Genomic DNA, 17,536 nt, shown 5'->3' with positions numbered 1-17,536 from the left:
TTTCCAGAAATAACTTTCATTTTGGTTAGATTGGTTTTTAACAACAACCACGCTGAATAAAAGAAGCCAAATTACAAAACTTTTAAATAACTGATTTAAGTAACATCAAGAATAGTTAAAAAATTAAAAGTAATTAACTTAAAAAAAAGTTTCAAACTTTTCATAACCACAATATTCGCTTATTTTGATTTATATAATATAGCGAATTTAATAGGGCGGTTCAGAAAAGCACACTTTTAAATTTAAATTTATATGGTCGATTGTGAAGGAAAGGGTCTTGATGTTTTTTCATCAAACAGATGAAGTAATATCAAGTTCTTTTTTTTTGTCAGTAAATTTTTGTTACTTTTTTACTTCAAATTTTCAAAAATTTAAAGTTATCGCAATATTTAAACAACCAGATTCCAATCACGTATTTAAAATCAGGCTTGTAGCAAGCTTTTTGTTTTTGATTGAGAATTTAACTTTATGTCACGACCTGAAGCAAACTCCAAACATTTATATATTTATATTTATGCAAAGCTTTTCAAAAGTATTGCGAAAATCGGAGTCTGTTAACAATAATCCCCTAAAACGTTTATCTCCCATTCATATCATTAGTGTGAGAGCGACGAGTTCGTGGCATTTATATATACATTTTTTTAAACATTTTAAACTAATAATAAGTTCATTAACAAGTCTCTAATGCCGTGCAATAATCTCCTAGTGTTCAACAATTATGAGCGTATAAGTTTTGAGCAACCTCTCCAATTATTTAGGGGATTTAAAATATTATCTTTAATTAAGTTATAAGTTTGTCTGACAATCACATTCTGTTCCTCATTCAAAAGTTCGGAACGAAAGTTAATTTAACTCTTTTTTTGTGAATAAGTAATTAAATGACACGGACCTCATCGTTAAAATTTGTTGAAGAATAACGAAGAAATTTAAGTGTTATTATGTGACTTTAGTCTACAGGATCATTTGTATTTTTCAAACAATATTATCAAATTAATTTTTTTTTCAAACTTAATTTGGTCATTGATTTTTTTTTTTATTACTTAAAGACGTTCTTTAACGCAGTGGTTAATTTTTAATTTTTGTAATTTTAAATTTTTCTAAATTTGCTGATACAAATAATTACTTTTCTTTTGCAAAGTATACAAATGGCGGGGCGAGAAGAAGACGAAAATAGTCTTACAGCCAAGCCCCTAAATATCCGTACATAATAAAGTCATTAAAAACTTAACATCAAAAATTGATTATCATGTGCTTTACCAAAGTTTGAGTTAAGTTTATTTGCATAATTTTATTTTAGTTGACAATTATAGTTTTGTATTTTTTGAGAGTATACCAAAAAAATAAATATATATGTAGCTGAAACATGTTTTAGTATGTTGTTTTAGAATAAGAGAAACTTTTTTCTAAAAGAACATTCTAAAACAGGGGAAATATTGCATAAATAACAGAAATTTTGAATAATTTTATTTTTCTAACATAGAAATAAAATGGTTTAAAAAATATTGTCCATGAAAATATAAATGGTATTATACCACGTCAAAAGCAATGACGTGATACTATACCACGTCAAAAGCAATGTAAAAAGGTTTTATAATTTGAAAATGCGGCGGTTTCCTTTTTCACCAAACCCATTAGAATTACTTAATCAGCAGTATCTTTAACTAATAGTATTGTTAATAGTTACGTACAAATGAGGTCTTTTATTGTGTTGTTAAAAACCATATTAAACTCATTTAAAGACTTGATGGTAACCAATAATGTAATGATGTCTACTTGCGTAAGTTTTTAGATATAATACTAATATAATTATGAAAAACCAATGATTTTGGTAAATAAGTATACTTTTGGTAAATAAAACATATTGCCAACATAAGTGCCAAACTTAAGAATGTTTTCATTTATATCATATTTGAATGTTTAGGAACAAGCACCTTATTCGGTTTTGGTGTAAACTTAATATAATCATAACCTTTGAATTTTGAATTTTTAAACCTGTCGACTTAAATTTAGTGTAAGAAAATAAAATTAAAAGTTACAAATTTGTTGCCTTCACATTTGGGGTAAGAATGGAAAATGTTTAAGGGTTTTTTTTTCCAGGCTCCCATCACCAGAAGTTTTATTTCTTATTCTACATATAAATCATTGCTTTACTACTGCTCGGGTTATTTGTATATTACGCAGTAACTTAGCAAAATTTTTTTGGCCAGGTAGGTATACTGGTCCAGGTGCCCAAAATCTGTTTCTCTGGAACAATAGCTTTTACTTAAAAAAATAACAACAAAAATCTCTTTAAATACATCTTGAGGTTCCTAAACCTCGCGGCCTTGGGCCCAGTTGCTTGAGGGAAAGTAAGTGTTGCTTTCACTGGCCTTGCTGTAGTTAGATTACTGATACTACACGCAGATAAAGATATTTACATAAATTGTTCTAAATTATTCACGCCCATAAAATACCGTAGATCTTAAAACCAATACCGGATTAAGACTTGCAAGGTCTTGGGACACTTTTGAGCAGGTGGCCTTTTTTCTTATTAAAGTGGCGAAAAAACCTTACAAAAATAAAGCATCCTCTTAAAAATTTCGGAGCTCCTAAATCTGCGGAACATGACGTTGTAGCCATCATAATATAGGACTCGTTTAAACTTTCCCTCCTTAGTTTTTTAATAATAAAAACTTTTACGCAAAAAATCTGTAAATAGAACAAACAGTTATGCCAATTATGCCTTTCAAATAGTTTACCCTTCAAATAGTCTACCCTTCAAATAGTCTACCTTTTTTGAGTCTCCAATGAATATCTACACCTTCTCACTGCCATGTTTCAGATTTGTCTAAATCCAAGACTCTACTTTTTTGCATTACTATTGTACAAGATCCTGTCAAAGTTATTGTAGAATATAAGTAAATATACTTACTTTATATAATTTACTTTTAAATTACTTTACAAGTTATATAAAATGTAAGCTTATGTAATTGAAATTTTATTTTATATAATTTGTTTTTAATAAAGATTTGCTTTTACTTTTAAAATATAAAAATTCCTATTTAAAATATATTATTTTATTTGAAAATTTTATTTACATTTAGTAGCATATTACTTTTATAAAAGTTTTACATTTAGTAGCATATTACTTTTATAAATTACATAAATTTATGTAATTTACTTTCGTATGCAAGTTTTTTTTTAATATAATTTTTTTTAAATTAGTTACTTTCATAGGTAAATGAAGTTACAGTTTGAGGAACTTTTATATTATGTAATGTAATTTTCATAAGTAATTAAATTTTGAATGCAAAAGTAAACAGCTTTTTCATGTGACTTACTTTCACATGTAAAAGTAAATTACTTTTTGATGTAATCTTCTTTTACATAACTTACTTTTAAAAGTAAAAAAACTTAAATTATAAAGTTAGTCGTTTCAAAAACATTAATTACTTACGCGGAAATTTTAATTGCGCATCGTGGTGAACAGACGTGTTTTTATTGCTTCAAAAATAAAAAATAAAAATTAAATTAAAATGGATATTAAGATGATTTCAGATTTACTAGAGAAACAAAAAAAGATATTTTAGAAGAAACGAGGAAGCTTTTGAAAGATCACGAAAAAGTATTCGCATCTACAACTGCAGCAAATATGAAAATTCTTACTGAGCGGCTAGATATGAATGAAAAAGTCGTAAGCGAAAACTCATATAAAATTAATAACGTTGCAATGGATTTAGATGAAACGAATAAAAAAGTTATATCACTTGTATCTGATTGCAGTGATATTATGAAATCTATCCAAACTAACGATGAGATTATTTCGAATAAATTTGAAGTTGTAAAGAAAAAAACAAAAGAGTTAAGCAATAAAATTAAAGACAAAAGCGAAATGAAAATAAAGAATAAGCTTAGAGAAATCGAAGATCGTTCACGAAGGAACAACCTCAGAAAAGAAGGCCTGAAAGAAAGCGAAAACGAAAATTGGAGTGTAAGCGAATCTAAGGTACAAAAGATGTTTGAAGATACACTTGGTTTAAAAAGTATACAAATCGAGAGGGCTCCCAGGACAGGATTTAGAAACACACACAAAACTCGCCCAATAGTTACTAAACTATAAAGACAAAGTAGAAATTTTAAAACAGGCGAAAAATTTAAAAGGAAAAAATATTTACATAAACGAAGACTACTGCGCCGAAACTACAATTATAAGAAACGAGCTTCGAGAACAACTGAAAAAAGAACGAGAAGGCGGAAAATATGCGGTTATATCGTACGATAAACTAATCATTCGCGAATGGACTCCCAAAGAAAAGTAAATGTTTTTTATTTGTTAATTTATTGTTTAAATTCTTATTTTAAAATGGAAACTAATTTATTATCTAATTTTAATGCAAAAAATTACACATCCAATAATAATGGCAATAATAATGACATAAATAAACTTAAATTTTTCCTAAGAAACAAAAATATACTTTTCGAAAATAACCCTGAATTAAACATTAGTTTTTTTAAGGATGGGGATGGAGAGAAAAAATATAAGCCCTTATTATTACAGCTCGAACATTTCAACGCTCATTGGCAACATTGATGTTAATGCACTGCATCTAAATATAAGGAGTATACAAAAAAACTTTGATAAATTTAAAGAATTTTTGTTTAGCGTTAAAATAAAATTTCAAATTATATGTCTAACAGAAACATGGTGCAGGAATAAAGAAATCGAAAATAACTCTAACTTTCAACTTAATAATTATAAAGTTATTCATCAAATAAGACGATCTGAAAAAATAGGAGATGGAGTGTGCATTTTCATACATAACTCTTTAGATTTTAATCTGCGTAAAGAAATGTGCTCAATAACAAAGGATTTTGAGTTACTAACCGTTGAGGTCTTAAACGATGCCAGCAAAAACGTAATAGACATTTCTCTAATTCGATTGCGCAACTAATTTCTCAGCTTGAAAAAGAGGCCAGTAAGGACAAAAATGTAAACAGATTCAAACTCTTTCTCGAAATGATAAAATTAAAAACATAATTTCGCTCCAAAAGATGTCTTATTCCAACTCAAGCATTTTCAGACCAAATGAAGTGAAAAAAGGTGGAAGAGGGATGTATTGCTGTATTCCATTGTGCGGAAGTTCGTTTTATAACAACAATATGGAAAAGACTAACATTGCTCTATTTTCTTTCCCTAACAAAGAAAAAAAACTTGATGTTTACAGAGCTTGGTGTAAGGAAATATTTAAATATAGACGTAAAGGAGGTGCTGATAAATTTGAAATTATGAAACACACGAAAGTGTGTGAATTTCACTTTAGGCCTGAGGAAATAAAAGTTAGTTCAGGATGCGGTAAAAAAACTTTAAAATCAGGGAATGAAGTTCCTAGCATTTTTTCATTCAAGACACCACAAGATAAGTTACCTAGAAAATCTCCATGCAAAAAGTCGAAATATCCAGTGTTTACAACTGATATTGATACTGAAACTCATACAATAATCGATTCGACCAAAAACGTAGATTGTGAAAATTGTAAACTTTTATTATCCGAAAAAACAATCATAGAAAAAAAAATAGAAGTATGTCATGAAAGTTACAGAAGCTTGCTTGAAGAATATAAAACTTTAAAAATAATAAACGACCAGTTGAAAAATAATATTTTTAGCTTTGAAAATTTTGAAAAAGATGATAAGTATTTCAACTCATTTACTGGCATGAAAAAAGAAAAATTTGACATTTTATTTGAATATTTAAATCCTGGAAATGAATGTGAAAACATGAAATATTATTATCCTGAGCATAACTCTGAGGAAAAGTTACCTGAAGAATTATTTTCATCTCCTTCATATTCTACACCGGAATCCAAACCTGGTCGTAAGTCAAAAATGAAATCGGTTGATCAACTATTTATGTTTTTAACATGGCTAAGACTTGGTTTTTCTTTAAGTTTTACTTCCTGGTTATTTAAAACACCAAAATCTACTGTTTCAAGATACCTTATTACATGGTCAAATTTTATATATCTTAAACTTGGTGCTATACCAATTTGGCCAAATTTAGACCAACTTAAACATAATATGCCAAAATGCTTTAAAGAGACATATCCTCAAACGAAGGTTATTATTGATTGTACTGAGTTGCTTTGTCAAAGACCTTCCAGCCTAACGATTCAAAGAAGTCTGTTTTCACATTATAAGCATCACGTAACCTATAAAGGATTAGTTGGCATTGCTCCTTCTGGTGCAGTAACATTTGTTAGTGAACTATTTGTTGGCTCTATTTCTGATATTGAAATAGTTAAGCAATCAGGACTTTTGCAAAAAGAGCTATGGGAGAGTGGTGATTCTATAATGGCTGATAGGGGTTTTTTAATTAATGATCTGCTTAAGCCTTTAGGTGTAACACTGAATATTCCAGCCTTTTTAAATGGGAGAGATCAGCTATCACATGAAGAGGTTATAGAAAGTCAAACAATAGCAGCTTTAAGAATTCATGTAGAACGTGCCATACAACGAATTAAGAAAAATAAATAAATACGAAATGAAATACCTCTTGTTTTATATGGATCAATTAATCAAATCTGGACTGTAAGCTGTTTATTGTGTAACTTTATGGATCCTCTTATAAAACAGTAAAAATATAAGATATGTAATATTTATTACTGAGAAACGTAGAATGATAAAATATATTTTTTATAAAAATCGCTTAACTTATCGATAACATCTAAAAAATAAAATTCATCAAAATCAACATTTACAATAATAATTCCTTTATAAACATAAACTATGAACAAACAATGAGTTAGTCCAGATAAACCCATGGCCATTTGGACTTGTGTATAATAGCCAAATAAGTGATCCTTCTTTAGAAATAATTCTCCTGTAGGTAATGAACCAATATAAAATGTTTCTTCTTTAACTAAATCATTAGGATTTTGATTTCTTTTTGTGTAAGGACACTTAATTTCAATTAAACATGGCTTTGAATCAATTAAAACAAGTCCATCTGGACTTGCACCAAGCCAAGGGATGCATGGTTGAACTAATAATCCAGTCTCAAGTATTTTGATATTTTGGTTTAATCGATAAATCATTACATTTTTAAATTTTTCTTTTGCAATGTCTTCATTAATATTACCGTGATTTAGCATTTCTTTAACATTGTTGGATTTTTTAATGTCTTCTGTAAGTTGTTTTATCAAAAATTCAAAGTTACTTTTCCTAATATAAATCTTATGTGCATTTGATGATGTTATTCTATATTTTCTCTCCTTAAACCATTGTGCACATTGCCTTTGTTTTACAGTTTTTTTTTGTAATGATATACTTTCTTCTTGTGAGACAATTATTTTTTTCATAAACTCCATTTCTTTTGGGGAATAATTCCATGTATCAGGTATATCTAAAAATTTACTAGGTAAGGTAAGGTTAGAAGTTATAATAGACTCGCATTCAACATTTTGACATAAGTGTGATAAAACAATAAAATTTCGTTCAACTGGTAAAAGTTGATATGAAAGTGGGGATCCTAAACACTGCATGCCAAATTTTGTGATTTCTGAATCAATGAGAATTTTATTTGGTATAATATGAGCATAGCCAATATTTGGGTTAATTTTTTTTAAATTATTCTGTAGCTTCATTACAGCATTTAAGTTATCTATAAAATTGAAGTTACGTCTTGCCTCATATACTGTTGGGTTAATCCCTTTTTTTTGTAAAATTAGCATGAAGTACGTTTTTCATTACAGGATATATTTTTTTCTGTTTCTCACCAGGCACTCCCCATTTTCTTAAAGTACTTGTGCAAGCGATTTCAGAAGGAACAACTTTAAAAGAATTTAATGAGTAATCTGCCAACTCTAACAGTAAAGCCATAATGTGATTGCAATAACCACTTAATCCAGCTGGGCAACTGCAAGAAGCCTTATCAACTTGACTATTTTTGCGATTTATATATATTTGCATTTTACGAATCATTTTTTTCATACTTGCTCGACAGGTACATTTTGCAATGAAGTGTTTGAGTGTTCGTGTTGTAAATAAGCTGTCTGTAGAAATGTAACGTTCTTGCTTAAATTTCAGTCCTCTTTCTAACGTTTTTTTAATAGTTTTTCCTTTTAATTTACCGCATTTGTTCATATGATTATCAATTTCACGTCTGGTGAACACTGGGAGAAACTCAAGAGATTTTCCCCAGCACATATCTTCTTTTAACGATACATCTTTTTTTGTATTTAATTCTATCTTCAGATCTCTATTTATATCGTCTAATATTAGATTTTGAATTTTTTTATCTTTAAAGCAGTCACTATTAAATCCATTCATTTTTTATTAGACAAGTAATCTATTAAGAATTATCCTTTAAATTGTTTGCCACTATTTGTTTACATTTTTGTCCTTACTGGCCTCTTTTTCAAGCTGAGAAATTAGTTGCGCAATCGAATTAGAGAAATGTCTATTCTCCACGTCATGTATAGACCGCCTTCAGGTAATATAAAAGCATTTAGCAAACACTTTAAAGGTTTAATTACAAAAAAAGATACTTATGGCAAGCTAATTTATTGTGTAGGCGATCTCAATTTAGATTTTCTCGATTATGAAAATAGTAAAAACGTCAGAAATCTTACTAATATTATATTTCAAAATGGTTTTATTCCAACAATTAATAAACCAACTCGCATAACAAAAAATAGTGCTACACTGATCAATCAAATCATAATAAACAATTTCAAAAACATAAAAGTTAAGACTGGAATTTTTGTCACAGATATATCAGACCACTTTCCGGTTTTTATAATTTCACAAAAAAGCATCAATAAAATATCAGAAAAAAAAGAAATTAAAAAGCGAATAATTAATGATACATCCACTATGACTTTTATGAATCTGTTATCCACAACAAACTGGGAAACTATTTTAAAAGCTAAAAATGCTCAGGAAGCTTATAATATTTTTCATTGCATATTTCAAGACTACTATAATGAAGCTTTCCCAATTATTAGTAAATTAATCAAAACCAAATCCCATCAGAATCCCTGGATAACGGCGGGAATAATAAAGTCATCACAAAAAAAACAACGTTTGTACGAAAAATTTATAAAAAAAAGAACTTATAAAAATGAGACAAAATATAAAAATTAGAAACGTCTTTTTGAGACAGTTATAAAGTATTCGAAAAAACAGTATTATACCAACTAATTACATAACTGCAAAAATGATGCACAAAAAATGTGGCGCATAATGAAAGAGGTGATAGGAAAAAAAAACATTAGCGCTAATGAACTTCCCAAAAAACTCATTATAAATAATTGTGAAATTACTAATGAAATGTTAATTTCTAATTCTTTCAATCATGAGTTTGTTAATACAGGCCCGAGTTTGGCTTCCAAAGTAAAAAACAGCAAAACTAGCTTCGAGTCATATTTGACCTCTAATAATGATCTCATGGAAAATAATAAGTTATCTGAACAAGAACTACTTGATGCTGTAAATTTACTAAAATCAAATAAAGGTAATGGAGTTGATGATGTAAGTAGCAATATAATAATTAAATCAATATTTTATTTAAAAACTCCGCTTTTGCACATTTTCAGTCTTTCTTTAGAACAAGGTATCTTTCCTGACAAACTAAAAGTGGCCAGGGTGATACCAGTTCTAAAATCTGGAGATGCAACTTGTGTCGCAAATTACAGACCTATTTCAATACTACCATGTTTTTCAAAAATACTAGAACATATTATGTATAAAAGATTGTATCATTTCTTAGATATTAATAACATCCTTTATAATAAACAATTCGGATTCAAAAACGGTCACTCCACTGATCAGGCAATTGCCTATCTTGTTCACGATATTCTGAAATCTTTTGATGAAAATAAATATACTTTAGGCGTGTTTATTGATCTCAGTAAGGCTTTTGACACTGTAAATCATAATATTTTATTAACCAAACTATAAAACTATGGTATTAAACACTCGAACTTTAAATGGTTTAAAAGCTACCTGTCAAATAGACAGCAATACATTTCTCATAATTGCAGTAAAACTAACAATATGAATATAACTTGTGGAGTACCTCAAGGCTCTATATTAGGACCGCTCTTATTTCTAATATATATCAACGACTTAAGTAAATCTTGTAATATATTAGACTCAATCTTGTTTGCAGATGATACTAATCTATTTTATGCTCACAATGACATAAAAATCTTATTTAAAACTGTAAACATAGAACTTCAATATCTTTCTAAATGGTTTAGAGCAAACAAATTATCTCAAAATGTAATAAAAACAAAATATACTTTTTTCCATCGCTATCATGAAAGAGACAAAATTCCATTAAAACTTCCAAATCTTTGTATTAACAATTATGAAATAAAAAGAGAGGTATCATTAAAATTTCTAGGCGTACTCCTGGACGAAAATGTAACTTGGAGATGTCAGATAAAATATATTGAAGGTAAAATATCAAGGAACATCGGCATGCTATATCGGGCAAAACCATTTTTAAATCTAAGTTGTTTAAAACTCTTATATTTCTCCTTTATTCATTCCTATCTTAATTACGCTAGCATTGCATGGTGTAGTACCAATAAAAATAAATTGAAAAAACTCTTTAATATGCAAAAACATGCTATTAGAATCATATCCAATAAAAGCCGCTATACACTCTCTCGACCCTTATTTATTAACTTAAATATACTAAATATCTACCAAATAAATATTTATCATATCCTAATTTTTATGTTCAAAATTAATAAAAGTATCATTCCAAAAATATTTAACCCGTTATTCAAAATAAAGAAAAACAAATATCTAACTAGATATTCAAATAACAGATATATACAGCCCAAAAGTTATTATGCAGCAACTGATTTTTCAATTTCAATAAAAGGACCAAAGGCATGGAATAAAATACTTTCAACTGAACTTAAAACCCTAACAATGCTTAATGAGTTTAAGACAAAACCAAGACAGCTATTAATAAAGAATGATTTACCACAAAACTATTTCTGAAATTACATTATGATTTATCTATCAAATACATGAAAAGTATATTAATTTTAGAAAAAGACTGAGTTAAATTTATTTATATCCTAATATATATATTTTTATTGTTTTTGTTTTTTGCTAAGCCTATAGCGCTTCTAGCTAGTTTATCACTTTTTTTTTTTTTTTTTTTTTTATTTTTTTATTAATAGATGTTTTATTTATTATTTTACTACTTTTGTACATTTGTTTATTTTATAAATTTAAGTTTCTTATTTTAAAATTAAACTTTATATTTACGGAATTTATAAAGGGGCTTGGTGATAATAAATATTAGTCTTCTTCTCGCCCCTGCTATATTTATATTTTGTTAGTAAATTACGGAATGTATATTTTTAAACAGCAAAAAAAAAAAAAAAAAAAAAAAATTTACATTAAATGTTTAAAAATACTTATGTAATTTACTTTTTGATAAAAATTAATTTACTGGTGTAAGTAAAAAAGAAGTAAGTAAAAGAGCCATCCCTACTTCTATCACATCCAAAAGTTTGAGCGTATCTACCTTTTTTTGCTAAAATACTTCTTAAGTCTAAAAGTAGCTGCTACCTCTGTGATCTTAAAAAATAAGAACTTAAAAAATAATAAATGTTGATTCTAAATTACAGTCACTTGCAATATAAATCAAAGTTTTAAGCAAAATAATTGTTTAAAGAAAGAAAAACACTTTTTAAATAAAACCTATTTCTAAAAGGTTGTTTCTAAAAGTCCTCTTATTTTTTTGATTCTTTACTTGTTATATCAAATTACCAAGTTAGCACGGTACGTTTTTTCAAACGTCCTTTGGACATTTTATTAGTTTTAAACCTAATAAAAACGTTCAAAGGACGTTTAAAAATTACTGCGCCCACTGGGTCGTATTCAGCTAAAACAAAAATTTTTATGTAGTTTCATTTTTTATACCTTATTTAAAACCGCCTTGATTTTCAAGTTATTTTTTAAAGGGATTAGTTATTAGTGGTTCAACTTCTTGAATACATTTTTTTTTATTATTTATTTATATTTAAATAGACATCAAATGACATAAAAAAGTTGTAAATAGTGATTTTCATTCTTAAATTATTTATTGTAATTGGTGTTAGCGGAAAAGCTGGCACATCCTACCTCAAAAATGATTTTAATTTTTAATAATCAAAAAGTAGAGTAGAAATTTTTTAACTTTATGTAAAGGTATTTTTAATTTCATTTACTTTTTTTATTTTATAAACAAATAATTGTAAAAAAAAAAATCTTACTTTGGCGTTTTACCAAGGTCATTAACCACAACCACTACTAATTGCTTTACTTTTTTCATTTTACCCATAGTTGGTAACTCTATGCTTCCAAAAAAGCTTGAAATAACAAGAAATACTAATTAATGTATTTTTTATCAAATTTTATAATAAGTATAATTTTATTATAATATAAATAAAAATATATTATAAATAGATAACCATAGTTATGCAAAACAGTTATCAAATAAATAAATATCATATTGCACACCTCGTTTGGCTATATGCAACACTATCAGAACTTGTGGTTCCATTTACCATGACATAAGCCGTTCCTTTAGCATTTTCAGCAAGCTGTACAGTTAAAATAAGTAAATAAGAAAAATTAATGCTATCAAAAAAACTATAAAAAAGAGGTAAAATGCTTACTAATCTCGATGCAGTTCTCCAAAACGGACCTGAGGTATTAAACGAGCAGTTATTATCGCAGTTGTTAAAGTCGATCCCGTCTTTACAGTTTTTACAACCACACCATTTTAGACCGTTTACCAGGTAACTAAAAAAAAAAAAAAAACTTAGCAAAATCATAAAACGCATTTGCAAAAAAAAAGTGTTGCTTCATACAGTTGACGAATAATACGTCACGTGTAGCTTCATATAGTTGACGAATAATACGTCATAGTAATTTAGATTTTTTAGTGTTTACTTTCTCATACTTTAGATTTTAGAAAATTTCAAAATTTTATTTATCTTTTTAGGAATCTAAAATATTGAGGTTTAGTTAATCGATGTTGAAAAATCTTTTTATAAACCATTAAGCACTTTCATTTAGTTTATTAAGTGCGTGTTATTGAAAAGAATCTTTCTACGTCATTGTCTCACTGTCAGTTATAAAAAGATAAAGTTTTGATTGTTTTATTTATCATTCAGTAATAAAATAAATTTTTTATTATCTAATGCAAATATAAAAGAGTAAAAAGCACATTTTTTTGATAAAAAAAAAATCAAAAAATATAACCATGAGCGAGATCTCGTCTCGTTCTCGTTTCTCGTGAGAAATGGGACTTCTCGTGAGAAACGAGAAATAGAAAATTCTCGCGAGAAGTAGAACGAGACTTAAATATTATATTATTTTCCAAATTAAAAATTGTTAAAATTTACAAAATGCCTAATAGTTTTTTTTTTTAATTAATTAATATTTTGACTCCATGATGTTAATAAATCTAATTAAAAATTTAATTTGTTTTTGACAAAAACAAATTAAGTTTTTAATTATATTCTTAATTAGGTTTTTTAATTAAATTTTTTATAAAAATCTAATTAAAAATTTTAATTAGATATTAATTATTTTTAATTAGATTTTAAATACAAAAACTTTTTGTATAAAGTGGTGCACTTTCGAGTTAATTTCATTAGTTTACCAGTGGAATTCAACTTGACACATATTGTTCATATTGAAAAAAAATATTCTTGTCTCATTTCAACGATCAAAAATGTCACCAAGAAAAAACAAAATCTGGAGATACTTTTAAAAAACAAGTGACGGTGCTGAATGCAAGACGTGCAAAAAGTCTTTGAAAACAAAAGATGGAAACACAAGCGGACTTCATCGTCACCTCGAATAAAAACACAGCCAAGATTATGTTGAGTATTCTGAAAAAACTGACGACTCTCTTCTTCCTCCTCCTAAGACGAAACAACGAACCATGGTCAAAATGCTTGAAACTAAGTCCAAATATGACAAAGACAATTCCATTCAAAAACAGTTTGACTCTGCAATGCTGGATTACTTTTGCACTGATCTGGCATCCTTTTCAGCAGTCGAAGGAAGAGGTTTCAAGAAATTGTTTGACATTGCAAACCCTATACTGAGCCTTCATCACAGAACAACATATTCAAGAAAGCTTTCAATTCGGTCAAGAGAAGTTCAAGCTGGAATGAAGAGCATAATAACGGAGATTACGCCAAATCTAAAAAGTGCTACATTTACTTCTGACCTTTGGACTTCTAGAGTTCAGGACAGCTACATCTCTTGGACTTTTCATGCTATTGACGAAAATTGGAGACTACATCACTGGACACCCCATGTCCAACAGATCCCAGGCAGACACACAGGTATCTTAATTGAAGGAAAGCTGGATTCTTTCTTAGAAGAACTAAATTTTACTGCTGATTTGCCTATGTACTGCGTGAACGACCTGATAAGAAACATAAAACTTGCAATCAAATTGTCAAAGCGCCTTGACCAATACTTGTGCAACAATCATATTTTGCAATGTGCAGTTCGAGTTCATTTGGAATGACTGCTGGAATGGATGATGCGTTGCAAAAATGCAAAGATTTGGCTTCTTTAACTCACCAGTCAACAGTTGCAGCTGAGTTGCTTAAATCAGAATCAGACGCTCAAGGAATTAATTTTAGACAGTTACGCCAATCTGTTGACACAAGATGGAATAGTGTACTGGATTGCATGGCTTCTGTCTTACATCTAAAGAGTGCGATTATTAGTTTATGTGCAAATGAAGATATTTTTTCTTCAAAGACCATCAGTGCATTACAGTGGAAATCAATCGAGGGAGCAGTAGAAATTTTGGCACCACTTAAAGAAGCTACAGAAACGTGGTCGGCTGAGTCTATTCTAACATTTAACACTCGCTGATTCTCTTTATTTAATCTATGACAAAATTGATCAATTTATTGAGACGGATGGAAAAATTGGCTACGGTGTCTTGTATGCAAAAAACATGAAAAGCTGCAATGAGAAAAGATTTCCTCTTTGTCACACTGGAAACTTATTGAGTGCTGCAGCAAACTACTTAAATCCTGCTTTGAAGGGACTTCACTTAAGGCTCTTTAAAAAATTTCAAACAGCAAAAGAATGGTTTGCCTCTCAGGTTAAGGATAATGTTGAGTGCCAACGTGTTGCCAGAGTCCTTTCAGCAGATTTGTCCCCTAATTCAAAATTGAAGCGCAAGTTAAACGTCAGACTTGAAACACAAGAGCCAACATGTGAACTGAATCCTGTTTTGAGCGAAATGTGCCAGTATGAATATCTCCCTGATGCCAAAAAAGACTTTCCGATTCTTGATTGGTGGAAATTGAATCCAAATACATTGCCAGAGCTCTCTTCATTAGCTAGACAAATTTTAGCTATTCCAGCAAGTTAAACTAAATCAGAGAGAGTTTTTAGCTTAGGTGGAAATGTCGTCCGATCATCCAGACACAACTTACACCCAGAAAAAGTTGAGCAAATCATTTTAATCAGAGAAAACATTGTCTTGTTGGAAAAGTTTGGCAAAAAAATCCTGAATTAATATTTGAAAAAGTTGTTTACATTTGACAAATGTCATTTGTGTTTATTTGTCAAAACCATGTTTACATTTTTTTTTTTACTTGGATTTTAATAAATTTGTTTTCAAAAATTGTTAAATTTCTCGTCTCGTTCTCGGTCTCACGAGAAGTACTAACTTCTCGTCTCGGTCTCGTCTCGGTTTGAAAAAACCTATTCTCGCTCATGGTTAAAAAAATATAATTTTTTCCATATTATAAATGTAAATTTAATAAGTTTTTTAAAATAAACTCTTTTGGAATTCTTTTATTTTAAGCTAAAGACAGCTAGGATTTTGTCTTTATTGTTAATAATATATTTAAAAAATTACCCTTGAAATGTGTCTTCTAGTGTGTAAAGATTATTTTGAACGGTTGTGTAATGATGTGCAATCTCGTAAGTTTTTGACCAAAATAAAGTCTAATAATATTTAAAAAAACCCTTTTAATTTGAATCTAGAAACAAAAATAAATTTTGACAAAATTTTGAAAACGGTTTTAAGAACAAAAGCTTATTAACTTACCCGATCAACCAATGGTTTTCTGCTCATTAAATTAAAGAATGGTGCATAATCTTTTTCTTTAAGTTCACCATTACAGGTACTTTTAAAAGCAAAGCTATTAGAAAACAGTTTCCAAACTTTCATGCAATCGACGTCCATATACAATTCTGGAACACGATTTAGAGGATTTATTTGCTGAAATTGAGCACAGCGCCCCAAAATGATTTCTTTAATACCAGGAGTGGTGCCTTTAAAGTCATAAGGTTTCATTCCGCATACAATTGATAATGTTAACAACAACGCAAAGCTCTGTAACGGCTGCATGTTTATATTTATATCACTAAAAGGTGAAAAAAGTTTAAAACTTCCTATCTAGCGCGTGTCACAATAATTACTCGTTATAGTTACGCACCGTTATAAATATTATTTCAATAAATTCAGAGTATACTGATATTTTTAAAAATCACGCAAACAATTTTTAATAAATTCTATTTACAGGATATTTTGAGTTTATTGTTTTGTTTTTTGTTTCATCTCTTTACAGGTCGTTTTTTAATGATAACATTCTTAACAATCTTTACTTTTGAAAACTATTTTAACTATCACCTTTTTATTATCGTTGATAATTATGATGAATAAAAACTAAATAGATATGGCATAATAACGGTCCTAGATTCGATGTCGCTCTGGCCAATTTTGCAGCACCGATAAGGAAATAAGGTGTAAACATCCTGGCATGGAAGTATAAAACAGATGAAAGTTCATCAAGCCGCAACCATCAAAGAAATTTCAAGTTGTCTCAGGAGTAGGCCTATAGTCGACAATAAAAAAAAAACGAGTTTTACTGGACAAAATACAGCAAAAGTTCACTGAAATGATTTTTATTAGAATATTATAAAAAAAGTTATTTAAAGGATACGCTACTTATATAGCTGTATATCTAGCATACAGATATAACTGTAAAGGTGTATTGGTAAAGCGCTTGCCTCATTAGTAAGTAGTTCCAAGTTCATCTTTAACACATTCCTGTTAGTACCGAGCTCAACTTGCTTCTCCGCGCAACGGCCTCGTTCATCTTGGTTCGTATTTTGGAGTTATAGATTTTAGAGAGAGTTATAACCACAATTATAGTAGTCTGCTCGAATGTAATATCTTTCTTGGACTTAGGAAGGTTAATAAACATTAAAAAAAAGTAAAAAAAAACAACATAGTTTTAACCATTACTTACTTTAATTATCCGAAAAAATGTTTACTGAAACTCGATAATTAAATAGAACTACTTAATTTTAAAAGCATATGTTAGTTAAAACTTCTTTTCTTGCTTCGAACACGACATTTGATTAAAAAGGCAACTGAAACATTTTTAAAAAAATTAAAAAAACATTTTTCTAAATAAGGAAAGCCTAAAGTTTTGTTAGTTGTATATCATATTCCAATTCTCGTTTGTAATACTCCATTTAATCATCC

General features: G+C 28.7%; 1 protein-coding gene across 1 annotated transcript in view; it reads right to left on the bottom strand.

The window, feature by feature from the left end:
- The window catches only part of LOC100211840 (ADP-ribosyl cyclase/cyclic ADP-ribose hydrolase), a 44,677-nt gene extending 28,269 nt beyond the window's left edge, over positions 1 to 16,408 (bottom strand). Inside the window, exons 1-5 of the mRNA XM_065814106.1 lie at positions 16,091 to 16,408; positions 15,899 to 15,987; positions 12,669 to 12,795; positions 12,511 to 12,593; positions 12,264 to 12,359 (exon numbers count right to left, since the gene is read on the bottom strand). Of these exons, the coding sequence (XP_065670178.1) occupies positions 12,264 to 12,359; positions 12,511 to 12,593; positions 12,669 to 12,795; positions 15,899 to 15,987; positions 16,091 to 16,393 (698 nt within the window). The 5' untranslated portion in view covers positions 16,394 to 16,408. The remainder of the gene's footprint in view (positions 1 to 12,263; positions 12,360 to 12,510; positions 12,594 to 12,668; positions 12,796 to 15,898; positions 15,988 to 16,090) is intronic.
- Positions 16,409 to 17,536: the final 1,128 nt, after the last annotated feature.

This window comes from Hydra vulgaris, chromosome 12 (assembly GCF_038396675.1).
Source record: "Hydra vulgaris chromosome 12, alternate assembly HydraT2T_AEP".
Classification (NCBI taxonomy): domain Eukaryota; kingdom Metazoa; phylum Cnidaria; class Hydrozoa; order Anthoathecata; family Hydridae; genus Hydra; species Hydra vulgaris.
This window is presented reverse-complemented; position numbering and strand designations above follow the sequence as displayed.